Genomic DNA, 25,923 nt, shown 5'->3' on the forward strand with positions numbered 1-25,923 from the left:
GTGTAGTCCTCAAACATGAAAGGTCTGAACAAGATAGCTGAAGAAAGGAAACAGTCCCAAGACAATCTGAGGTTATGAAAATGGACATGGAATGATTGGGAAGAAGTTCTGGGATCTGCAGTCCTGGAGAGGAGCACAGGGATGTGGTATGGCCATGCCATGGTTGATTGACTGCTTTCTCTATTCTCCTCAAGCATCATCCACAGGGCTTGAGGTAACACACCAGCATTTCAGGCAGCAGTGACATCACACGGACTTCAGCAAATTAAGACAAAACATATCAGTCTGCATTGGCAATTTTTAATGTTTCATTTGTGCAGAACTGAAATTTGAATTTAAAGGCACAGAAGGAAGAAAAGGCAGTTATCACAGCATGAATTCACAGATAAGATGCTGGATAAATTATAAGACTGCTCCTCTTTAGCCTTGAGAAAATAAATAATGCAATACTAGGTTCACATTTATTTTTATTGTATTTCCATGTAAAGGCATCACCCAAATACCAAAAAAGCAGAAGTTCTGCCAGAGATAGAGGGTGATGGCTGATCCCACTGTGGAATCAGTGCCCAGAAGATAAATATTCCAGCAGGCGAGAGCCTCAGGCACAAATTAAGTGTCAGAAAGTGGACAAAGATTTGAAGCAAGCACTCAGTTTCAAAGTGGCAAAAGAAACATTTCATGACATTCATTTCATGACATTTCATGACAGCATAAAACAATCTGCATATCAAGAACTATACATTTCAAAACCTCCCGAGCCTGATTAAATATTACATATGATTTAACTGCTGAAAATTACAAAAATAAAAATGGAAACTCTTCTCTCCTTCAAGAAATAGAAAACTATATTTTCCCTGTAATATCATAAGAGAATCATCAGTATTTCACCTTTATGCCTTTTAAAATGTTACTTCTTTTCATATCTTTCTCTTTTAAAATAGCAAAACCCGTTCAAGATGGCAATTTCTGTGTGAGGGAAAGAATGCAGTATACTGGATAAAGGAGTGAGTGAAAAAAAGTTAAATGTTTTGAAAAATAAATGAGTCTGTCCCTACTGGACCATATGCAGAAGTGGAAAGGAAATTAAGACTTTCTTTAAAAGCAGAAACAAACCCAAAAGATTTCAAATATCTTACACATAATCCCTCATTTGAAAGCACTCTTAGGAGCCCTTCATCAGTGTGGCAAGATAGGAAACTGAGGCATTTGGTAAAACAAATAGTCTATTTCTAATGTTTTCCACTGAAATCATATTAGCCTTTGCAAATTATTCCATTCTGTCCTTTAAAACACTGATTGGCCAAGTTACACCAGGACAGCACAGGAAAACAAGTCTCATCCTGAGTATGAGTACAAAGGCCTGGGGCCACAATCCTGACACAAAACTTTTAAATATATGCCCTCCAACACCTCATATATGGACTCCATACAAGTGTGGAATTAACAAAAAGTCTTGTACTTCCTCAAGACACTTTCCAAGTTGATGCTAAACCAGATGTTAAAGATAAAACTATGCCTTTAAAAACATTAAGCCCCAAAATTTTATCTAATGTTTCTTTAAGAAATGCATCATTAAAATCATTTTTGAAATGAGATATTAAATGTATTTAAATCTGGACTTTTCTGTACTTAATTTTTCTTTAAAAAAAAAAAAGTTTAAAAACATCAAGAGCCGGAACATGCTGCCAGGACACAGATAATACCAATGTCTTCGGCTGCAGACCCTGGGCAAGTCACTCTTCTTTAGAAGTTTTCAAAGCTTGAAGTCTCTCAAGTAGTGGAGGATGAGAATAATGCCACATTGAAAAGAGCCAGTCAGAAACGGGGAATCCCAGATTGTCTTTGTTCAGTTTGATTAAAGCAGAATACAAGTCTTTGGCCTTCCCAAGTTTCTTGGCAAACGCATCTGCTTGAAACTCAAATCTGCGGCTCAAGACTGTTAGGCTAAAGGAAAGAACCTGAAAAAGTAAAGAAAGGGGTGTTAACCACTGCTTATTTCTTTGTTCACACTGAACAAAGTTTTCACTGAACTGAAAGTTTTCATGAGCTAAAACTGTAGAAGAAATCAGGCTTAGATTAGAGAAACAGGTAAAACAGAAAAAAAGCTCAGTAATAGATAAAGAACCTTAAGAGAAGGCCGGAGAGATAGCATGGAGATAAGGCATTTGCCTGGTATGCAGAAGATTGGTGGTTAGTATCCCGGCATCCCATATGGTCCCTGAGCCTGCCAGGAAGGATCTCTGAGTGTAGAGCCAGGAGTGACCCCTGAACGCTGCTGGGTGTGACCGAAAAAAAAAAAAATGGAGAGAGAAGGCAGTATTATAAACTGAGCCTTTCCTCACAAGAAAACCAACTGAGGGGCCGGAGAGATAGCATGGAGGTAAGGCGTTTGCCTTTCATGCAGAAGGTCATCGGTTCGAATCCCGGCGTCCCATATGGTCCCCTGTGCCTGCCAGGAGCAATTTCTGAGCATGGAGCCAGGAGTAACCCCTGAGCACTGCCGGGTGTGACCCAAAAGCCACAAAAAAAAAAAAAAAAGAAAGAAAAAAAAAAGAAAACCAACTGAAAATCAATCTCCATGAATATTAGTTTTATTTCCCCAAATCCCAAATATTTTAGAATATACCTGAACTTTCTACAATATCTTTTATTTTCCTTTGTTTCTGTTTTGGGGTCACACCAGGAATGCTCAGGGATTAGTCCTGGAGGTACTTGGGGAACACAGGGGATGCTGAAATTAGAACCTGGGCCAGGCTCATACCAGGACAATGCACTACCCACAGCATCCTTATCAGAGTAATTGCTCTATTGTTTTTTAGATGGAAGGTAAAGTTCAGAGAAGTATGCTACTTTATTGAGGTCACATAGTTAGAAGTAAGGAAGTTTCCTGATGGCTCAAAAGCCTGCACTAACTACTATCCTGAGTCCAAGTTAAAGTCAAGATAATTTATGTGCTATAATCTAATGACAACATCAAAATGGAATTCTCAAGAGCATTCTGAGCTGTAGCACCACTGCCAGAATAAATGGACATTTATTCTTGATATTTCCAAAGATAACCACTCTAAAAAGCAAATTCCATTTGAAAACAGAAATTATGAAGAAAAAGGGATTCCTTTGTGCTAACTATGCAGGGTACGCTGTCTGTGCAGATTGAGGTAATGAAAGGATGTCTATTTCTTCTCTTAAAATACTTCATCATTGTAAATAAAGATATTATTAAAAAATACTTCATCATTAAAACAAAGGACTCTCTTTCATGCCTCAATACTACTAGCCAAAATAGTTTCATATTAAGCCTGGGAAGCTCCTTCCATATGTTCAAAGCTAGAATTTAAATAATGAATAGTCTTTTTCTCTTTCCCTCCTTGCCTCCACCTCTCTCCTGATGCTAAGTGTTATCAGGCAAACTGTTTTGTTTTTGATTCAGGTTTTTTTTTGTTTTGTTTTGGTTTTGGTTTTTGGGCCACACCCAGCAGTGCTCAGGGGTTACTCCTGCTTATCTGCTCAGAAATAGCTCCTTGCAGGCACGGGGGACCATATGGGACGCTGGGATTCGAACCAACCACCTTAGGTACATGGTTGGCTGCTTGCAAGGCAAGCACCGCTATGCTCTCTCTCCGGCCCCTTTTGATTCGGTTTGACTTTTTGAGCACCCAAGCAGTACTTAAGGAACCCCTAAAGCCTCTCCTGCAATACTTGATTAACAAGACCACACACTTCAATACTTTGCCACAGAGGAATCCAAAGGGCCAAGAGTCATTTTAATACATAATGAAAATATAAGCTGATACATTTCAGGTTCTATACTGGCATTCATTTCTTAACTGATCAAATTTTCCATTTTCTTTCAAATATCTTCTTGTTTGTTTGGGGTTGGTCTACATCAGGTTAAGCTAAGGGATCACTCCTGGTGTGGCTAGGGGAATAGTATGAGTGCTGAAGATCAAACCTGGATTAGTAAATCTCTTTTTTTTTTTTTTTTTTGTTTTTGTTTTTGGGCCACACCCGGCATTGCTCAGGGGTTCCTCCTGGCTGTCTGCTCAGAAATAGCTCCTGGCAGGCACGGGGGACCATATGGGACACCGGGATTTGAACCAACCACCTTAGGTTCTGGATCGGCTGCTTGCAAGGCAAGCACCCGCTGTGCTATCTCTCCGGGCCCTGGATTAGTAAATTTCTTAATGTTAAATCAGACCTCTCAAGCTCCAAAGCCGGGACACTAGAGAGATGCAGATCTGGAAGCAAACGCCGATACAGGAAATAATCCACAAACACTAAAGAGGGTGAAATTGGTTCAGGAGTTCCAACACACGAGAGTGTTTTCCTGAGATCCGGGGTATTTATTAGGAAGAATCAGACTACACCCGGAGGTAGAGACTAAGTGGTCTAAATACTAATTCAAGGTACTACATTCAAAGATGTTTCCAACCAATGAGTAACAAGGTGTATAAGGAGCAGGAATGGCACCTGATTATTCCCACACCTTAAGGCTTGTACTATGTCTCCACCCCAGAAAATACCTTATTACAACCTCTTAAGCACCAGTAGTGAACATAGATTTTTGTTAATGTTTTTTCCTTTGGATTTTGGGGCACACCTGGCAAGTGCTCAGGGGTTACTCCTGGCTCTGCACTCAGAAATTCCTTCTGGCAGGCTCCGGGGACCATATAGGATGCCAAGGATCAAATCCAGGTTAGCCGTGTTCAAGGCAAATGCCCTACCTGCTGTGCTATCGCTCTGGCCCCAGATTTTTGTTAAATATTTGTTCTGCTTGTTTGTGTGATGATAGGAATCAAAACCTGGGCCTCACACATACAAGTGATGTAGTCTACCAGAGCCACATCCTAAGCCCCCTCTAGTTTGTTTTTATCTGTTTTGGGGGCCATACCTAGCAGTGCACAGGGCTTATTCCTGGCTCTGTAATCAGCAATAGTTTGGAGGATTAAATGAAATCACTTCAAGTAGGCAAGCAAGCCAGTGGGGAAAAAGCCTCCTAACAGATGCTCCATGATCACAGCTAACTGGGCCCTACGCCTTTCCTTCCAACTCAGAAGAGAGAAACTGCACTCTCATGGTCTGTATATCTGATCTCCAGCCTAACGCAGATTTAAGGAAGCAGAAAATCAACTTTTTGTTTTTTTAACTTTATTTATTGATTTTTTGGGGGGACATACCCAGCGGCACTCAGATGTTACTCCTGTCTGCACTCAGAAATAGGAATCGAACCAGGTCCCTCCCGGGTCGGCCGCATGCAAAGCAAATGCCCTACCGCTGTGCTATCTCTTCGGCCCCAGGAAGCAGAACATCTTTTTTTCTTTTTCGGTTTTTGGATCACACCCAGCAGCGCTCAGGGGTTACTCCTGGCTCAACGCTCAGAAATCGCTCCTGGCAGGTTCGGGGGACCATATGGGACGCCGGGATTCGAACCACTGTCCTTCTACATGCAAGGCAAACACCTTCCCTCCATGCTATCTTTCCGGCCCCAAAGCAGAACATCTCAATAACTGTAATGTATAGTCGCACTGATAGCAAGAACGTGTGTGTGTGTGTGTGTGTGTGTGTGTGTGTGTGTGTCCACACTGATAACAAGAACGAATAACTGTAATGTATAGCCGCCCTGATAGCAAGAATGACCAGCCTGACAGTGAATGAAGAGACAAGAAAATTAAATAATAGTACAAGTGTGTGTGTGTAGCCGCACTGATAACAAGAACGACCAGCCTGACAGTGAAGAGATAAGAAAATTAAATAATAGTACAAGTACTTAAGAAGCAGAGCAGTCTGGGGTCATTTAGTGTGTTTGTGTGTGTATACACACACATATAAATGTGTGTATATACATACATATGTATGTGTGCAAAATTTCTGATCTTACCCCAATTATAGTTAATATACTTTGGATGAAGATCATCTACCAAGTATCTAAGGTACACGTTATACCAAAGGATTGACCATTAAGAACTTCAAGGAGAACAGAAGGACAAGGTAAACATTATAAGGTATTCTGTAACCTCTTTCTCTTTGGGGAGGAAGGCTGGGCCACACCTAGTGCGGTATTCCTGGTAGTGCTCAGGGGAGCCCACGTGTGGCTATGGATAGAACCAGGATCAGCCACGTGTAGGACAAAAGCCTTAATCCTATATTATCTCTGCCCTTCTATAATAGAATGCAGTGAGCAGTAGTTTTATTTATTTACTTATTTTGTTTTTACTTATTTTTGGCCATACCAAGTGACACTCAGGGGTTACTCCTGGCTATGCGCTCAGAAATCGCTCCTGGCTTGAGGACCATATGGGATGCTGGGGGATCGAACCTCAGTCCATCCTAGGTTACGCCTATAAGGTGTGGGTATCCCCTCCCCCAACTTATTTATCCCACCTGAATGATCAGAACTGCCCACACCTGGAATGGGCGAGTAGAGAAGTCTGCAGGGGGGAGAGAGAGGGGATAAGAAGGAGAGTTAGAGAGAGAACTGTATGAGAGGCATCATCATTAGAGATTCAGCATCAGATTCAGTATCACCAATTCAGCATAAGATTCAGCATTAGCAACTGAGCATCATCAAAGAAGCAGCAGCAGTAACATCACCAAAGGGAGTTAGTCAGCCTGGGAAAAGCAGCTGAAAGGGAGACATCGGCCGAGAGAGCCAGAAGGAGTAGAGAAGTAGCTGCTAGGAAAAGGCTTAGTATAGAGGTCGTGTGAGGAGGTGTACATGGCGGTAGGGACTGTAAAATAAAGCTGGCTGACTCCTGGAACTTCATCTGACTGCTTTGTGAATCTCTCCGCCCTCACCCTGCAACCTTCAGACCTGCCAGACCATAAGGGCTGTGGGAGTCGGGTCGAGCCCAGAGGGGCCTCACCATCTCCAAACCAACTCTAGGACTCGTTAATTTATATTAAGAAAACACAAATCAGACACCTACTGCTTGCACCACTGCACCGACCCCAAGGTGTTTTAAACTAGATAAGGTATTTCATAAATATTTTCAATAAGCAACTTATTGAGCATTTAAAGATAATAAATCTCAGTTCTCTGGAAAATGTGCTTAGTTTGTGTGACCATTACTACATAAACATAATCTATTTCTTTTCATTTCTCTTCCCTAATGCCCCTTTCTAAGAAGAAATGCAATTCATCTAAATTATCTTCAAAACATTTTTGTTTGTTTTTGGGCCACACCCAGCAGCACTCAGGGATTACTCCTGGCTCTGCGCTCAGAAGTCACTCTTGGCAGGCTCAGGTGGCCATATGGGATGCTGTGAATTGAACCCGGGTCTGTCCTGAGTCGGCCGCGTGCAAATACCTTACCGCATGCAAACACCTTACCGATGTGCTATAACTGCAGCCCCTATCTTCAAAATCTTAATCCTACAAATCAATCCTAAGAAAAAATTCTTCTTGAATGAATATATTTCAAGATCTCCATATTATAATTTGAAAGCCATATCAGACATGCTACCATCATTAGACTCGCTAGTTTACACATCTCACTAATCCTATGCTATATACAAAGCCTCCCGATGAATACACATAATTTCACTTAGTGTAATCCGCAAGTTCTGACTCAGAAAGTCTGCATGACCCTTAAGTGAAACCCTTAAGTGGTGGAAGTGTTTAATCAGGGAAGCACTGTTGGGGCCAGAGAGATAGCATGGAGGTAAGGCATTTGCCTTGCATGCAGAAGAATGGTGGTTCAAATCCTGGCATCCCATAGGTCCCCTGAGCCTGCCAGGAGCGATTTCTGAGTGAAGAGCCAGGAGTAATCTCTGAGTGCTGCTGGGTGTGACCCAAAAACTAAAAAAAAAAAAAAAAAAAAAAAGAGAGAGAGAAAGCTCTGTCATGCAGCACCCCCATTTCATTAGTTACTCACGTACTCCCCTGGGATTTCACCCAAACACTGGTGATCGCGTGGTCTTCAGTATTCCGAAAGCATTCCAAAAGTTAGTCACCACCTACTGAGTCTCTGAGGCACAAGTTTCAAGGTTTCACTACAGAAGTTTTATTTCCACAATTTTTTCCCTTAATGGTATGCAAAGCATTTGTTTATTTTGGGCCTATTTTCTGCTACTTTCTTGTATTAGACAGTACAGTTTTCTGGTTTTTGAGATGGTGAGTAAGGGAAGGCCTCTCGAGTGGTTCCGAAGTGGACCTAGGGCCTACTCCCAGAGACACTTGGCTAATAGACTAGGACCCTATGGTGACAGGGACTGCCAGGGCCACTCAGTGGTACTCTGGGTCCTCTAGTGCTACATCTGGTGGTGTATGGGAGATCAGGTGGTACCAGGAATGAACCCAATTAGGTGTACAATGCTTGTGTCTTAACCCCTGTACCCTTGCCCAAACCCCTGGTTTCGTCCTTTTTCACTATCCTGTTAAGTTCTAGATTTGAAGCAGACAAGGTAAAATATATTAGCAGGCAAGGCAAGAGTAAGACATATATTAAAGATATACAATACCTCATTGTAAGGTGAAAAAATAAACTGGAAGATGATCAAGAGACCAATTAGAGTTGGCTGACTGTCATAAAAACCAAATGCAGCAAAAAGCTCCTTTCGACCGATTAATACAGCAAACAAGAAAAAACACAGGAAAGAATTCATCTAGAAAAACAGATACAATATTTCCAAATTATTACTAAGATGATTTTCCTCTGGGATCCCAAGTATCAAAAGTACAGAATAGTACATCATAGCGTTATTTTAAGAATTGAGCTAATGATGGGGTGAGAGCAGTGGTGCAAGTGGTAGGGCATTTGCCTTGCACATGCTAAACTAGGATGGACCGCATTCAATACCCCAGTGTCTCTCATAAGGTCCCCCAAGCCAGGAGCAATTTCTGAGCGCATAGCAAGGAGTAACCCCTGAGCATCATCGAGTGTGGCCCCCCCCAAAAAATTTATTTAAAAAAAAAAAAATTGGTTAATGAGATCATGAAAAAAAAGTTAGTTGTATGTACAAATCTAATTGCAGCTCTTTATTCTAGGGAGGAAAATTTACCTAAACCTAAAAACTATAAGAACAGGCTTAAGTGAAGCTATAACTCATGGTTTAAAGTGTTCAGGAAGAGTCAGAATCTTATCACTCTGTAAAAAGTGAAGGTCTAGGCTGGAAAGATAGTACCCAGCTAAGACAACTGCCTTACATGCAGCAGACCTGAGTTCAATCTTGGCACCACACTCCTGAGCCCTGCCAGGAGTGATCACTGCAGAACCAGGAGTAAGCCCTAAGCACTGCCAGGTGTGGTACAAAAATGCAGAGAAGTAAAGAGAGTGTCTGCTGGCTTGGCTGGCATATCAGATAAATAGTGGACATAGATGTAATACCAGACCCTAATGTAGGCCCAAAGAAAAAAGCTTTTCTTGACTTCTCTCCAGGACTATCAGAACTGAGTAAAAAAGATCCAAGGAAACTATCTTTAACAATAAAAGAAAACAAAAGAAAACAAAACAAAAAATACCTCTACACCAAATAAAACCCATTAGAAGTTACTAGAAAACAAATACCACTCTTTAAAAAAATTATTGACATTTTAAATTTTGGTGACACACAAAGTTGCTTAGAAGCTTCTCTTGGTTCAGTGTTTGGGGAACCTTCATGCAGAGCAAGCAACTAAACCTGGGTCTTCTGCATGCAAAGCAGATGCTCCAGCCTAACAAGCTCTCTCTCCAGCCCAAATATCTTTCTTTTCCCTTAGAAGATGGGATTTTGGAGGTCACATATCTCATATTGCTTCAAACCACTCATTAGAGCCAGCAGGGGCAGGAGTGATAGTACAGTAGTAAGGGCATTTGCCTTGCATGTGGATGACAGCTTTGATCCGTGGCACCATACCTGGTCCCCAGAGCACTGTCAGGAGTGATCCCTTTGTACATAGCCAGGAGTAAGCCTTGGGCACAACCAAATGTGACCAAAAACCAAAACCTCACAAAAGTTGTCTGCAAAAATGAAAATAAAAACCAACCAAAAGATTAAAAAAAAAAAAATCTCCTAAACAAACAAAAAAAGTGGGGAAAGGGGAGGCCATTATGGCTCAGAAGTAAAAGAGAATGCCCTGCATGTATAAGAGCTGGGTTTGATTCCTGGCACAGGAGGGAAAGTAAAACCAAAACAAAAAGTTGTTGGCTTAGACTAGATGAAGCCCAAGTGGCAGAACACATGCTTTGCTGACCTCCAGTTCAGAATGTGCCCATCTCTCCCCCTCCTAATCTGGCACCACTGGGTCAGCCATGTGCAAGACAAGCACTCTACCTCTAGCCTAAGAAAGAATTTTGTTCTTTTTGCTTATTTTTTTGCCATACCCGGTGGTGCTCAAATGTTATTCCTGGCTCTGTGCTCAGAAATCACTTCTGGAAGGCCCAGGAAATGGAGATTGATCCTGGGTTGGCCGTGTGCAAAGCAAATACCCTACTCACTGTGCTACCTCGTCAGTCCCTGAATTTGGTGTTTTTGAGTCACACCCAGCTGTGCTCAGGGCTTACTCCTGGCTGTGTATTCAGTGATCACTTTGGGCATTGCTTAGGAAATCAGATGTGGTACCAGGAATAGAACTGGGATCAGTCATGTGCAAGGCAAGTGCCTTAACCCCTGTACTATATAGTGGCATCAACAAATTGTTGGGTTTTTATTTGTTTTTGGTTTAAGGCTATACCTGGTTACTCCTGGATCTATACTCAGAAATTACTCCTCGAAGTGCTCTGAGGACCACAAGGGATGCCAGGGTTCAAAACTTGGTCAGGGACATGCAAAGTAAATACCCAACCCACTGTACTACGGTGCTACCCCACGTTGTTTTTTTAAAATAGTATTTTAATATCCGACTTATCAAGATTTAATTCTCTCATCTTCATGACTCTCATATTTGAGTCTGGAGGTTGTATGATAAAGATGATAATAATAAGCATTTATACACTACATAGCACATCCCAGGCACAAAATTACATGAATCCCAAGCACTAATCATTACATGCATTAACTCCATCATTGCACCAAGCCTAGGAGGTGTTTTTATTCAATAAGTGAAGGGTGGTTCTGAGGTTCAAAAACCCACTGAAATGACACAGTAAGTGAGGGAGTCACACGAACTGTTTTAGCATACTCGTTTCACAATCCCTGTGACTGTTATACCAACTTTGACTGAAAGGTAAACGTTGCTTCAAACTTACCTGGCTAATAATGATATTTTTGACTGTGTGTCCCAACTTCCAGTGCCCCAACTCATGACCCAGCACAGCAAGTACTTCTTCATTGTTGCATCCCTGTTTCTTATTCTAAATCAAAGAACAGAATAAAAAATAATGATTAAGATCCTCAAAAAGAGCAGGCATTCTATCCTCTATCCTATTAAGAGCTGTGTTATTGTCAATCTTGTTTGAGGCTCCTAAAATTTTTTGGTTACTGGCCCCCTTTCAGAAGAGAAAACCTGCCCTAAAAATCTACCTTAAGTTAAATAACAGAAAAGTGCACCCCAATTTCAACTGAGGCTTCAGTTGTCTCCCTACATGGGTACAGTGAACCCCACGGCTGGTATTGTCCACTTAGAAAAACATTAGTCTTAATTATGAAAAAATTTTTAAACAAAATCATTCTTTCATTTAACTGCAAGGAAGGTAGAATCGTGAACAAGACAGACACAGACTGACTCTTCATGAAGCATGCAGTCTAGTTCAGATTGGGGTTGGAGGGAACTGGAAAAAAACAAATCTTTCAGACAATTGTGACAGTCATTACAATCATAAACACATTACAAATTTTGTCAAATAACATGTTATACATCCATTAGAAATATTTTTAAAGATTATGCTTTAACATGGGAAAATGGTATTAGGTAAAGAAAACAAAACAAAGCTGAAAAATACAATATGACATTATGAAAAAAATCATATAAAACTGTAGAACAGAAATCACCAAAGTGTTAACTTCAGTTTTTTTTTTCATGTAGAATTATAGTGATGCTTAACTGTTTTATATACTTTAAAATTTCCAAATTTTCTTTTCTTTTCTTTCCTTTTTTTTTTTTTTTTTTGGTTTTTGGGCCACACCCGGCGGTGCTCAGGGGTTACTCCTGGCTGTCTGCTCAGAAATAGCTCCTGGCAGGCACGGGGGACCATCGGGGACACCGGGATTCAAACCAACCACCTTTGGTCCTGGATCGGCTGCTTGCAAGGCAAACGCCGCTGTGCTATCTCTCTGGGCCCAAAATTTCCAAATTTTCTACAAACAACTACATTATCATTTTTGTCCCCCATGCCTATCCCAAATACATCATAAACTACCATTAAAAAATTAAGATGTATGGTTGGAGAAATAGTATAGGAGGTAAGGCTCCTGCTTTGCATGTGGCTAGTCCTGGTTTGATCCTCTGCATTGCACATTGTCCTGAAGCACTGTCAGGAGTGACTTCTGAGTGTAGAATCAAAAGCAAGCCCTGAGCACCACCAAACACTTTCCCCATACATCAAAAATCAAGATTTCATGAGAGAGAGTTCAATGTGTGCATCCTGTGCATGCAAGAGGAACAAGTTCAACCCCAGCATCACATGCTCCCATGAATACTTTGGGAGTAACCTTGAAACACAGAGCCAGAAATAGCCCCTGAGCACCGTTAGGTGGTTACCCACAAAAACAAACAAACAAAACTTGAGATTTTCTGAAAAAGAAGTTACAACAAAAATACAAATGATCATCAAAGACTACCATGAATTTTATACTACTAAAGTTATACTCTAAATTGGGTAACCAAGAAGAAATAGACAAACTTGGGGCCAGGGAGATAGCTCAAAGGGATGATCACATACTTGGCATGTAGAAGGTCTTGGACTTATTTGGGGATACTTTCCCCTCTCAGGCAATAAAACATTCATTAAACCTTACAGGTAGACAGCAGGAAGGCTATCCTATTAGAGAGGTCAGAATTCCCACCCAGTGGTACTTGGGGACCTGTCACATTTTTTTCTTTTTTTTTTGGGGGGGGGGTTTCTGGACCACACCCATGTGATGCTCAGGGGTTACTCCTGGCTAAGCACTCAGAAATTGCCCCTGGCTTGGGGGGACCATATGGGACGCTGGGGGATTGAACCATGGTCCTTCCTTGGCTAGCGCCTGCAAGGCAGACACCTTACCTCTAGCGCCACCTCACCGGCTCCAACATTTCTATACTCACCTGGGGCAGCAGGAGCTGACTCCTCCCTGGGGACTGAGGTTTTTGTCCTCTTTGTGGGGTAGCAGGTAGCAGGGTACATTTGGAATTGTGGAGATGTGTGGCCCAGAGTCTAGTCTGCCTAAGGTTCCTTTCTGTTTCTAAACGGAAGCTTTCTTGAAAGGCTATGCCCACTGCTCCTTCACCTTCTGTATTCCCTGGATCTTTCCAAGAAGCCAATCCTGACTGTTGCTTTTGTGTGACCTGCATCTCTGGGGAGGGATACCCAGCATCTGAAAGGCAGCTTTCTCCAAGGACTGTGGTTGAGAGTTCTATCTGGGGTAACTTTGGAATATTATTTTGACTTTTATTGGGGGAGGGGGCTTGGGTCACACCTGGCAGCACTCAGGGGTTACTACTGGCTCTATGCTCAGAAACCCCTCCTGGCAGGCTCGGGGGACCATATGGGATGCCAGGATTCGAACCACTGACCTTCTGCATGCAAGGCAAATGCCTTACCTCCATGTAATCTCTCTGGCCCCAAGACAAGATTCTTTTTTTTTTTTTTTTTTTTTGGTTTTTGGGCCACACCCGGCAGTGCTCAGGGGTTACTCCTGGCTGTCTGCTCAGAAACAGCTCCTGGCGGGGCCGGAGAGATAGCATGGAGGTAAGGCGTTTGCCTTTCATGCAGGAGGTCATCGGTTAGAATCCCGGGGCCCCATATGGTCCCCTGTGCCTGCCAGGAGCAATTTCTGAGCCTGTAGCCAGGAATAACCCCTGAGCACTGCCAGGTGTGACCCAAAAACCAAAAAAAAAAAAAAAAAAAAAAAAAAAAGAAATAGCTCCTGGCAGGCACGGGGGACCATATGGGACACCGGGATTCGAACCAACCACCTTTGGTCCTGGATCGGCTGCTTGCAAGGCAAACGCCGCTGTGCTATCTCTCCGGGCCCAAGACAAGATTCTTATGATCATGAAAAGCGTCCAAAATTAAACAGGAGAAAAAAGAAAATGTAAATGATCCTGGCAACTGTACTGCTTATGCCTGGCAGCTCTGCTCTTTGTGATCCCAAGTACTGTAAGCAATTTCTGATCATATCACAGGCAAATATGTGAGAGTAAAGATGATTCTGGTAAGCACCATGGAAAACTGCAAGAATTCTGGCCAGAAAGAGCTGGAAGAGACACCTACGTGGAGGGATTCTAGATGACTTCTTTAAATTTCTGTAAAGGACACACTTCATCTTTTTTTTATTTTTTGGTTTTTGGGTCACACCCAGCAGCACTCAGGAGCCACTCCTGGATCTAGGCTCAGAAATCACTCCTGGCAGACTGGGGGGGGGGCGGGGAAACAACCATATGGGATGCCAGGATTAGAACCATTGTCCTTCTACATGCAAGGACACACTTCACCTTAACTTTATCTTATCTATATCAGCCATTTGCATTCTTGTTGTTCACAGTAGGTGTGCAATAGCAGATGCTGAATAATCAGTTCCCTAAATTCTGCCACACAAGTTCTTTCATTACCTAATAACTTCCCTTTTTTTTTTTTTTTTTTTTTTGGTTTTTGGGCCACACCTGGTAACGCTCAGGGGTTACTCCTAGCTATGCACTCAGAAGTCGCTCCTGGCTTGGGAGACCATATGGGACGCCGGGGGGTCGAACTGTGGTCTGTGCTACACTAGTGCTTGCAAGGCAGACACCTTACCTCTAGTGCCACCTCTCCGGCCCCTAATAACTTTCTTTATACCAATTTGCCTTTTATTTTGGGGGAGAGATCATACTCAGCAGTGCTCAAGGATCATTCCTGGTGGTGCTTTGGAGATCTTCTGGAGTATGGGGAACCAAGTCATGGTCAGCAGCTTGCAAAGCACATACATTATTGCAATACTCCCCAAGACCCCAGCTTCTTAAACTGTGGGTAATGAAACAATGTATATGTGGAGGGGGGGCGTGCAAAAAAAAATCTTAAAATTTTGTTTTAGTGGTCAAAGTAATAATACAGCAGGTAAGGCATTTGCCTTGCATGGAGCCAACCCACATTTGATGCCCCAAGAACCACAAGGAGTAATTCCTGAGTACAGAGCCTGGATTAACTCTTAGCATCAGGGAGTCTGGCCCTCTCCCCAGTTTTTAAGCTTTTAAGTAAATTTCTTTATATTTGAGCCAGAGAGATAGTATAGGAGGATGCCTTGCATACAGCTGACCTGGTTCTATTCTTGGCCTTACATAGTAACCTGAGTACCACCAAGATGATCCCTAAGTACAAAGCTAAGAGTAAAGCCCTGAGCATTGACAAGTATGGTCCCAAAATAATTACAAAACCTGGGGGCCGGGCGGTGGCGCTGGAGGTAAGGTGCCTGCCTTGCCTGCGCTAGCCTAGGACGGACCGCGGTTCGATCCCCCGGCGTCCCATATGGTCCCCCAGGAAGCCAGGAGCAACTTCTGAGCGCATAGCCAGGAGTAACCCCTGAGCGTCACAGGGTGTGGCCCAAAAACCAAAAAAAAAAAAAAAAAAAATAATTACAAAACCTGTTAGAATCTGCATTAGTTTACTTTCCAAAGCCATACTATTGCAGCTACTAATAACATTTATCACTCTAGTTTCTCTAGAGCAGGATTATATCTAATATACCTTTGTCATATAATTTATAAACAAACACTAAGTAGCATTTGTCATCATCAGCAAAGTAAAGCAAGCTTTTCAAGAAGCCAGCAAAAGAACTCAAACTCAGTTCATACTTCAAAGGACTCCAATCTTCTATTCTGTTTTCTAGGTCATACTTAGGGGTTCTTAGGGGCTACCCTGGCAGAGTGATCTGGTGTTGCTAGGGATGGTGCTCAGAGAATCACACTGGCTGGGACTAATTCTGGGCCCCCAGCATTAAAAACTACTGCACTAACCCTTTGATCTCACAGCTCTATCTAACACCTAACACTCAACACTCTAGCAGTGATCAGGGAACTTTAGATGATACTGAGAATTGATAGTAGAGGTTAAGGGGCCCGCTGGTTTGATCCCAAGCACTGCATATGGTTCCTTCAAAACCATTCATTAGAAGTGATCCTTGTGCACAGAACCAAGAGTAAGTTCCAAGTACCACTGGGTGTGGCCCTAAAACGAAGATCATTACAAAGATCATAAAACTTTATGATGCATACATAAGACAGCCTCACCCAGTAAAAAACTGATTCAAAATGTCAGTAGTGGGGCCGGAGCAGTGATGCAAGCAGTACGGCGTCCCATATAGTCCCCCAAGCCAGGAGTGATTTTTGAGCGCATAGCCAGGAGAAACCACTCAGCATCACTGGGTGTGGCCCATAAACAAACAAACAAACAAAATTTAAAAAATTGTCAGTAGTGTGAGTAGAAAAATTTGCCAGTTAAGAAATCAAAGTTTTCAGAATTATCTTACTCATCCAGAGTTATACTGATCCCAAACTATCTCTGTACACCAGCAGAAAAGAGGCACATCCCTTCACTCATCACTTCACAGGACTTCACTAAAGACTGCTTCTAATTCAATTTGAAATTGACTCAATCTCATCTTTGTCCCTCGTGTGCTCATTCAGTGTTGGTACCTTCTAGTTAGCATTACCTGACATCAGTCAAGAAAGAATTCTGAAGTCATATACTCTCAGGTCATAGTAAAGAAACATCCCATATATAATATTCCAATAGTGAAGTTATATTGTACTGAGATTGGATGACTCACAGGCCACAAGCTCCTTGAGAGCAAAGTTTTTCTCTATTTTTTTATTTTCAGTGCTAAGCATAGGATCAAAGACTATTCATTTTCATAAAAAGTGTTAAGCTAAAGAAAACAGACCAAATCACATAATGTACCCAAGTACACAAAACTGCTAAATGGCAGAACTGGGATCAAATCTAAGTCCTCAATTGCAAAGCCTATAATGACTATACATCAATGAAAATGAGATGTTCATCTCTATCCTGTGAGAATTCTCTGCTCATAGACATGTCAGGAATATATATGAAGCTCCTACTTAAAGCTAACTAACAATCTTAAAATTTTTTTCCTACATTATGCTTCTCATCTTGATATACATTTCTGTAAAATCTTGTATGGTGGGGCCAGAGAAATAGCATGGAGACAGGGCGTTTGTCTTGCATGCAGAAGGATGGTGGTTCGAATCCCGGCATCTCATATGGTCCCCCGAGCCTGCCAGGAGTGATTTCTGAGAGTAGAGCCAGGAGTAACCCCTAAGTGCTGCTGCGTGTGACCCCCCACAAAATGGTTGCATATTGGAACATGTCTGGAGTGATAAACTCACGTATCCAAAGGGACATACTCTCCCAAACACCAGCACTGGACCAGAGAGATAGCACAGCAGTAGGGTGTTTGCCTTGCACGTGGCTGATCCAGGATGGACCCGGTTCAATTCCCGGTATCCTTCCATATGGTCCCCCGAGCCTGCCAGGAGCAATTTCTGAGTGCAGAACCAGGAGTAATCCCTGAGCGCCACAGGTGTGGCCCAAAAACCAAATACTGTCAAGGTTGCCTGGTGTTCAGCCTCCGAGTTCAACTCACTATAGTAGAGAAACTGCTGTTATTTTTAGTTGTCACAGGAACCCTTTGTAAAACTTTGTCAGCATCTCTGAGGAAAAAAAAACTCACTTTAACTTTAGCTTTAATTTCTTCACTGTCCCCATCTCCATCATTGTGAGGCTCCACAGCCAACTCCTCCTTGATGTCTTTGTTTAGTACCGAGTACTCTTCTAGTAGAGTGTCAAACAAAACTATTCGTTTGTTCTTGAAGAAGCCATAAAAATAAGCATTGCTGTGGGAAGAGCGCTTAGATCCTAAAAAAAAAGACAATTCAAGCATGGAAAATAATTAAAAAGTTTAGGGTCCTTGGAGATACTTCCAGAAATTTCACTGCTGCAAAGGAGAATAACAAAGTGTTTAAAATCTGAAGAAAATTATCTTAACAAAAATCACCACTAATAGCTGAGAATGTGTTTGCCTGCAGCTTGCCAACAAATCTTTAGGCTCATTGTAGCTTTATAGCAATAAGGAGTAAAAGCTAGATATCCAACAAGAGAGGAATGACTATCATAATAAAGTTATGAAATGTAATTCTAAACAATCCAAAACCAATACTTTTGAATAATTTTCACACACAAAAAAATTCAACAATATATTGCAAGGGATATAAAACCTCATATATATAAGGTTATATTATGGTAATAAAAAAGTACATGGTAATAGAAAAGCTCAAACAGAAATTTATTAAGAAACAGTAACGTAAGTGTTTAACACTGGGTATTAACATGGGTTTTTGTCCCCCCTTATAATTTTCTTTTTCATGGCCTTTAAAATAATTACACTAGGGGCCAGAAAGACAGCACCGTGGTAGTGCATTTGCCTTGCATGTGGCCAAACCGGGAGGGACCCTGGGTGCCGCTGGGTGTGGCCCAAGAACCAATCAATCAATAAATAAAAATAAAGTTTAAAGAGTTCAAGCTGGAGTAATAGTACAGCAGGTAAAGCACTTTGCCTTACACACAGCCAAAACAGGTTCAATGTCCGGCATCCCAGAGGACCCTCTGAGCACTGCCAGGAGTGATATCTGAGTGAAGAACTAGGAATAAGCACTGAGCAGGGCCAGGTGTGGGTGTGGCCAAATACCTATATACTCGAGTACAAGCTGACCCCCCCTAATTTTACTCCCCAAACTGGGACAACTTGGAGACTCGAGTATAAGCCGAGGTGAAAAATGCAGCAGCCACTGGTAAATTTCAAAAATAAAAATATATACCCCAAACAATTACAATAATTGAGGAATCAGTAGGTTAAATGTTTTCAATATTTATTGCTAAAGAAAAATTGTAAAATAGCAAGAATAACTTTAAAACTTTAAATAAAATGCAGAAATCATAGCTTAACAGGTAATCAAGCTAACTCACAAAGGTTAATATGCTTCAAAACTGGATTCCTCCTCCTCATTATCTGTATGTCCAAACAGAGCTTCAGCTCTATCTGATGTGAGAGTATCAGCACTGACACTGTCATCATCACTGAGTTCGCAGATATCATCATCCCTGCTGTCGGTCATAAGACAGCAGAAGACAAAGCGCAGAATATTGTGGGTTAAATAGTTCAGTGGCATCCAGTTTGGTTCAGCTGCCTACCTCTTCAGCTCAGCCACGACTTGTGGACTGAGCTGAAGCACCGCCCCCTCCAGCAGAGGGCAGAAGAAACTACGTGCATTGCACCGAATCAAATAACCTGTATGACCCAAGTATAAGCCAAATTCAGATTTTTGGGCACAAAATTTTTGTGCCTAAAAACCCAGCTTATACTCGCGTATATACGGTAACCCAAAATAATTCCCAAAAAAACCACATTTTCGGGCCGGGCGGTGGCGCTAAAGGTAAGGTGCCTGCCTTGCCTGCGCTAACCTTGGACGGACCGCGGTTCGATCCCCCGGCGTCCCATATGGTCCCCCAAGCCAGGAGCAACTTCTGAGCACATAGCCAGGAGTAACCCCTGAGCGTTACTGGGTGTGGCCCCAAAAACAAAAAAAAAAAAAAAAAAAAAAAAAAAAAAAAAAAAAACCACATTTTCAAAGAAACAGAAAAAACTAAATTTTTTTAAAAATATGGAACGCTTCATATATTTGGCATGTCATCCTTGCGCAGGGGCCATGCTAATCTTCTCTGTATCGTTCCAATTTTAGTATAGTATATGTGCTGCCGAAGCGAGCACAAAAAACTAAAATTTTAATATCAGTAGCTGTATCAGTAGTTTTTAATTTATACTTCACTTTTTTATTTGTTAAATTTTCTACAATATACAGTCACGTGCAAGGCAAATGTCCTGCCACTGTGCTTTCTGGCCCTTGTTCTACTTCCTTTTTTTGGGGGGGGGGGTTGTGTTTGCACCCAGCAGCACTCAAGGGTTACTCCTGGCTCTACTCTCAGAAATTGCTCCTGGCAGGCTCAGGGGACCACATGGGATGCTGGGATTCAAACCACCGTCCTACTGCATGCAAGGCAAATGTTCTACCTCCATGCTATCTCTCAGGCCCCTCTTGTTCTACTTCTTGAAGAAACAAAGCTCTAGAGGTCCTCACACTGGTTTCCAGCAAGAAAGCTCCTTCCTTTAGGGTTAACCTTATATTTATTTGCTCAGACTCATTCCCCCTGATGATCTGAAGGATTTACTTATTCATAGTTACTTTAATCTTACTTAAACTTTCTGCACAGCGGTACCTGAGATTTTTGTTTGTTTGGGGGCCATCCCACCACAATGCTTAGGGATTACTCCTGGTTTAGCACTCAGGGATTACTCCTGATGGTACTCATGGGAGCATATAGTATACTGGGGATTGAACCTGTGTTTTGGTTGACAGAGTGCAAGGCAAGCACCTATGTGCGGCACTATCTTTCCAATCCCTTATTTGGGATTTTTGGAGAAAGAATCCTGGCCTTTCACTGTACTATGCCAGTCCATAATGTGTCTTGTTACACAGAACTGGATTTTAGATAGATAAGTAGGTAGATATGTAGATATATAAAGATATATCAATAAATATATAAATGTATATATCTGTATTTACAAAATCTGACCTCTAGATTGCTACTCTCAACTTAAATCTTTAATTTTAAAATTAAAATCTTTAAATTTTTCACAAAGATCCAGCTTATATTACAACCCTCTATAAAGTCTTCAATATTTTACCTAATTTCACATAGCACCATGGCTGTATCATCAACGACCATGTTTTCATGCTGCCTGATTACAACTTAAAAACAGCAAGTTGGGGCCGGAGAAACAGTATAGTGGTAGGGCATTTGCCTGGCATGTGGCCAACCAGGATAGACCTGGGTTCTATTCCCAGTATCCCAAATGGTCCCCCGAGCCTGCCAGGAGCGATTTCTGAATGCAGAGCCAGGAGTAACCCCTGAGCACTGCCCGGTGTGGCCCAAAAACCAAAACCCGGGGTCCGGAGAGACAGCATGGAGGTAAGGCATTTGCCTTTCATGCAGAAGGTCATCGGTTCAAATTCCGGCATCCCCGAGCCTGCCAGGAATGATTTCTGAGCATAGAGCCAGAAGTAACCCCTGAGCGCTGCCGGGTGTGACCCAAAAACCAAACCTAAACAAAACAAAACAAAAACCCCCAAACCCAGCAAAGTAAATTGCCTCATAGGTAAAAGGTCCTTAGAGGGGAGCTGGAGTGACAGTCCAGAGAGTAGAGGATACAGTTGACCAGGGTTTAATCCCTAAGAGGAGTGGTCCCTAAGCCACCTAAGGACTGAGCACAGGTAGTTGTGCCCCCCCCCCCAAAAAAAAACCATACTATAAATTACTACAGATACAGTTTCATAATACTTAAAAGAATAGTAACTCTGAGGCGAAAAATGTATATGCATTGGCTTATACATCTATTATTCCCCTATAGAAAGAGTGACTTATTAGTTGTACTGTAGAGCCTCAAAGTCAATGTCTGAGAAGTTTACACTGTACTTACTTTTTTTAACTGTGACAATTTCTATTTTCTTTAAACCCTATAATTGCCACTTGATTTCTATTTTTCTTATAATCTGCTTCTCACTGATGAATTTTATTTCTATTTTTATTTTAGTTTCTGTGCCACACCCAGCAGTGCTCAGGGGTTGCTCCTGGCAGGTTCAGGAGACCATATGGGATGCCAGGGATCAAACCTGGGTCTGACCCAGAATGTGTGCAAGACAAATGGCCTACTGCTCTGCTATCACTCCAGTCCCTCACTGGTGAATTTTAAATGGAGAAGGGATATGAGCAAAACGTGGCATGCAGACTGGATCCAAATTATTTTTATACTTAGTAAAAGACAGCCAGACTTATTTGTGTATCATGTCTTTTTCTTTTAACTAAAATGACTTAGTGGAGCTGGAGCTAAAAGAAATTGACTATGGAAGAGTCTCCAAATTTATTATCTAAAGGAGCCAGACATGTAGCATAAGTTAATAATTCATTCTAAAAGACATGATGTAAGCGAGAGTAATAAAAGATTTGACCAAAAGTTTAAAAATACTTTAAGCTAGCCAAGTCTAGATGTAGGCAAGAGTAGGATTTTGCTATAACATCACCAATTTTATCATTGCTCTATGTCATTAATTCCTATATGGCATATTCAGGATTTGGCTAAAAGATCACTAATTTTATCACAGGTCAGTCTGTCATTAATTCCTATATAATGTTGAAATAAACCTACCAGGGGCCAGAGTGGTGGTGCAAGCGGTAGGGCATTTGCCTTGCACAAACGCGGTTCAATCCCCTGGCATCCCATATGGTCCCCAAGCCAGGAGCAATTTCTGAGTGCAGAGCCAGGAGTAACCCCTAAGCATCACTGGGTGTGGCCCAAAAAGCAAAACAGACAAAACAAAAACCACCAAATACTTAATTAGTTCTCTCATTAAACATTAAAATAAAATACTCTGGGTCAGAGAGATAGCACAGCAGCAGGACATTTGCCTAGCACTAGGCCAGTGGTCAGCAAGCTGCGGCTCGCGAGCCAGATGCGCTCTTTCCACTTTTTAATATGGCTCTTCTGTGTGCTGGGCAGCCGCTCCAGGAGTCAGGACTCTGCTCCTAGCCTCTGAAAGTGCACGCCCTGTGTGGCTCTCAAAATAAATTTCAATCGTGGTTTTGGCGAGATTTGGCTCAGTTGAAAAAAAAGGTTGCCCACCACTGCAACTAGGCCAACTCATGACAGACCTATTGCGGGCATCCCATGATCTCCTGAGCCTGCCAGGGGTGATTTCTGGGCATAGGGTAACCCCAGTGCTGTCTGGTGTGGCTCAAAACCAAACAAATAAACAAAAAGAACAAAGTACTCAACTAGACTCGAACAATAACAAAAAAGAATTAAGAATACAGTATTCAAACAGAATTTGCAAAAAGCCTTCTTACTCTCAGATAAGTCTTACCTTCAACAACATACACTTTGGTCAAAGGAAAGTCAATGCTTTTCGCCATTATTTCAATTTCCTGTTTAAGCTTTCCCTCAGGCAGAGGTGTGAATTTGTCAAATAAAGGAGCAATGTAATCAGCATAAATTGTGACAAGCACCTGAAAAATAAGTGTCACAACAAACTGTGAAAATGTCCTTTAAAGAAAAGCTACTTGTTATACAGATTTTTTTTTTTTTTTTTTTGGTTTTTGGGCCACACCCTGTGACGCTCAGGGGTTACTCCTGGCTATGCGCTCAGAAGTTGCTCCTGGCTTCTTGGGGGACCATATGGGACGCCGGGGGATCGAACCGCGGTCCATCCTAGGCTAGCGCAGGCAAGGCAGGCACCTTACCTCCAGCGCCACCGCCCGGCCCCGTTATACAGATTTATTTCTATTAAGGCAATTATGTGATCCCAGCCCAAGATCAGGGATTATGATCTTATTTGATGTGAGATTCCCTGTTCCAAATAGTACCAGACAGTACCAAACATTATCTGTTTGATGAATTAAATAAAAAATGATAGTAAGAATGAAAAAGTAAAATGATTCATGCAAAACTATCTTGAAGAGACAAGCCCATCCTAGCATGCAATTCTGTCACTTAAAAGTAATCATGATGGTTGGGGCCAGGATAGCACAGAAGGGAGGGCATCTGCCTTGCACGCAGCAGACATGGGCTTAATACCCAACAATCAATATGGTCCCCAGAGACTGCCAGTGATTTCTCACTCATTACTCAGTGATTTCTGAGTCAGGCAGGAGTAACCGGTGAGCACCGCTGGGAATGTCTGGGAATGTCGTCATCATCATGATGTTAGACTTAACATCTACTAAAATAATCACAAGTATTTCTATCAATGGGAATCAAATGGGAAAAGGGTGAGCAGATTGGAAAGAACTAACAAATGGTATTTTCTAGGGACTGTGAATAGACTACTTCTATTGTACTGTATACATGGTTATAGTTTAGAATAAGAGAAAAATAAAAGGAAAAGGGGCCGGCTCGGTGGCGCTAGAGGTAAGGTGTCTGCCTTGCCAGCGCTAGCCTAGGACGGGCTGAGGTTAGATCCCCTGGCGTCCCATGTGGTCCCCCAAGCCAGGAGCGACTTCTGAGCACATAGCCAGAAGTAAGCCCTGACCGTCATCGGGTGTGACCCAAAAACCAAAAATAAATAAATAAATAAATAAATATAAACAAAAATAAATAAATAAAAGGAAAAGAAAATGTGTGTGCTGGGGCTAGAGTAATAGCATAGTGGGTAGGGTGTTTGCCTTGCACATTACAATTCCTGGCATCCCAGATGGTCTCCCAAGCCCGCCATGAGTAATTTCTTTTTGTTTAATTTTTGTTTGGGGGCCACACCTGGCAGCTGGGAATTGAACCTGGTCTGTCCTGAGTTGGCTGTGTGCAAGGCAAAAGCCTTACCGGTATCGTCCAAAAACAAAACAAAAGGGCCCGGAGAGATAGCACAGTGGTGTTTGCCTTGCAAGCAGCCGATCCAGGACCAAAGGTGGTTGGTTTGAATCCCGGTGTCCCATATGGTCCCCCGTGCCTGCCAGGAGCTATTTCTGAGCAGACAGCCAGGAGTAACCCCTGAGCACTGCCGGGTGTAGTCCAAAAACCAAAACAAAAACAAAAAACAAACAAAAACAAAACAAAAAAAGAAAAAAGTTTGTGTTAAGAGAGGATGGATGGGGCCAGAGAGATTACATGGAGGTAGGGTGTTTGCCTTGCATGCAGAAGAATGGTGGTTTGAATCCCGGCATCCCATATGGTCCCCTGAGCCTGCCAGGAGCAATTTCTGAGCTTAAAGCCAAGAGTAGCCCCTGAGTGCTGCTGGGTGTGACCCAAAAACCAAAAAAAAAAAAAAAAGAGAGAGGAGATGGGTGTTAGAAGAAAAGGAAGGGAGACAAAGAAGAGAGAAGGAATGTGCTGGGGAGAGGAGGGGAGAAAGGGAGCAGGGAAGGGAGGAGAAAGGGAAAAACAGGAGAAAGGCAGAAGAAACTGGTTTTTTTTTGTTGTTGTTTTGGGGTCACACACTGCAGCGCTTACTCCTGGCTCTCCAATCAGAAGTCTCTCCTAGCAGGCTCGGAGGACCATATAGAAAGCCGAGAATTGAACCGGGTCCATCCTGGGTTGGCCGTGTGCAAGGCAAATGCCCTACCGTTGTGCTATCACTTTGGCCCCAAAATAGTTTTATTTTTATCTTTCTTTTTTTGCACTGTGTCAGTGTGCTAGGACCAGGCAATTATTCAGGGCCACAACCTGTTATGACATGGGGCATTAGGAGAGGTCTAGGAGAATGAAACTTTTTTTTTTTTTAATCTTTCTTCAAAGCAATCATAACTTTCAGGATTGTCAAAAGGCATTACATTCTCGAAATGAAAGGATCAGAGATGTGGCTCAAGCAGCAGATCATATGCCCAGCATGTGTGCACCCTGGGTTTGATTCTTAGCAACAGAGGACTCAGGGTGTAATTCTGGTGACCTCCAAGCACCAATACTAAGTGCAACAACAACAAAAATAACTAAACTGAAAAAAAAAATAAATAACTAAACTGAGGCTAGAGAGATAGCACAGTGGTAAGGAATTTGCCTTGCATGCCTCTGACCCAGGACAGACCTGTGTTTGATTGATTCCAGCATTCCATATAGTTCCCCAGACCTGCCAGGAGCAATTTTTGAGCACAGAGCCATAAGTAACCCCTAAGCACCACCGGGTGTGGCCCCAAAACCAAAAACAAACAAACAAAAAAACCCTAAACTAATTCATTCTGGTGACAACCTACAGAATGTAGTCTAAATCTGCCTGAC

At 42.2% G+C, this 25,923-nt stretch overlaps 1 protein-coding gene and 1 pseudogene across 1 annotated transcript in view; both read right to left on the minus strand.

Moving 5' to 3' along the window:
- Positions 1-286: 286 nt before the first annotated feature.
- Positions 287-25,923, minus strand: part of ZMPSTE24 (zinc metallopeptidase STE24) — a 41,329-nt gene continuing 15,692 nt past the window's right edge. Inside the window, exons 6-10 of the mRNA XM_049774816.1 lie at positions 23,084-23,225; positions 17,782-17,966; positions 11,166-11,270; positions 8,461-8,604; positions 287-1,958 (exon numbers count right to left, since the gene is read on the minus strand). Coding sequence (XP_049630773.1) covers positions 1,734-1,958; positions 8,461-8,604; positions 11,166-11,270; positions 17,782-17,966; positions 23,084-23,225 — 801 coding nt within the window. The 3' untranslated portion in view covers positions 287-1,733. The remainder of the gene's footprint in view (positions 1,959-8,460; positions 8,605-11,165; positions 11,271-17,781; positions 17,967-23,083; positions 23,226-25,923) is intronic.
- On the minus strand, positions 19,763-19,875 carry LOC126013057 (uncharacterized; annotated as a pseudogene).

The sequence above is a fragment of the Suncus etruscus genome, chromosome 6, assembly GCF_024139225.1.
Source record: "Suncus etruscus isolate mSunEtr1 chromosome 6, mSunEtr1.pri.cur, whole genome shotgun sequence".
NCBI classification, from domain to species: domain Eukaryota; kingdom Metazoa; phylum Chordata; class Mammalia; order Eulipotyphla; family Soricidae; genus Suncus; species Suncus etruscus.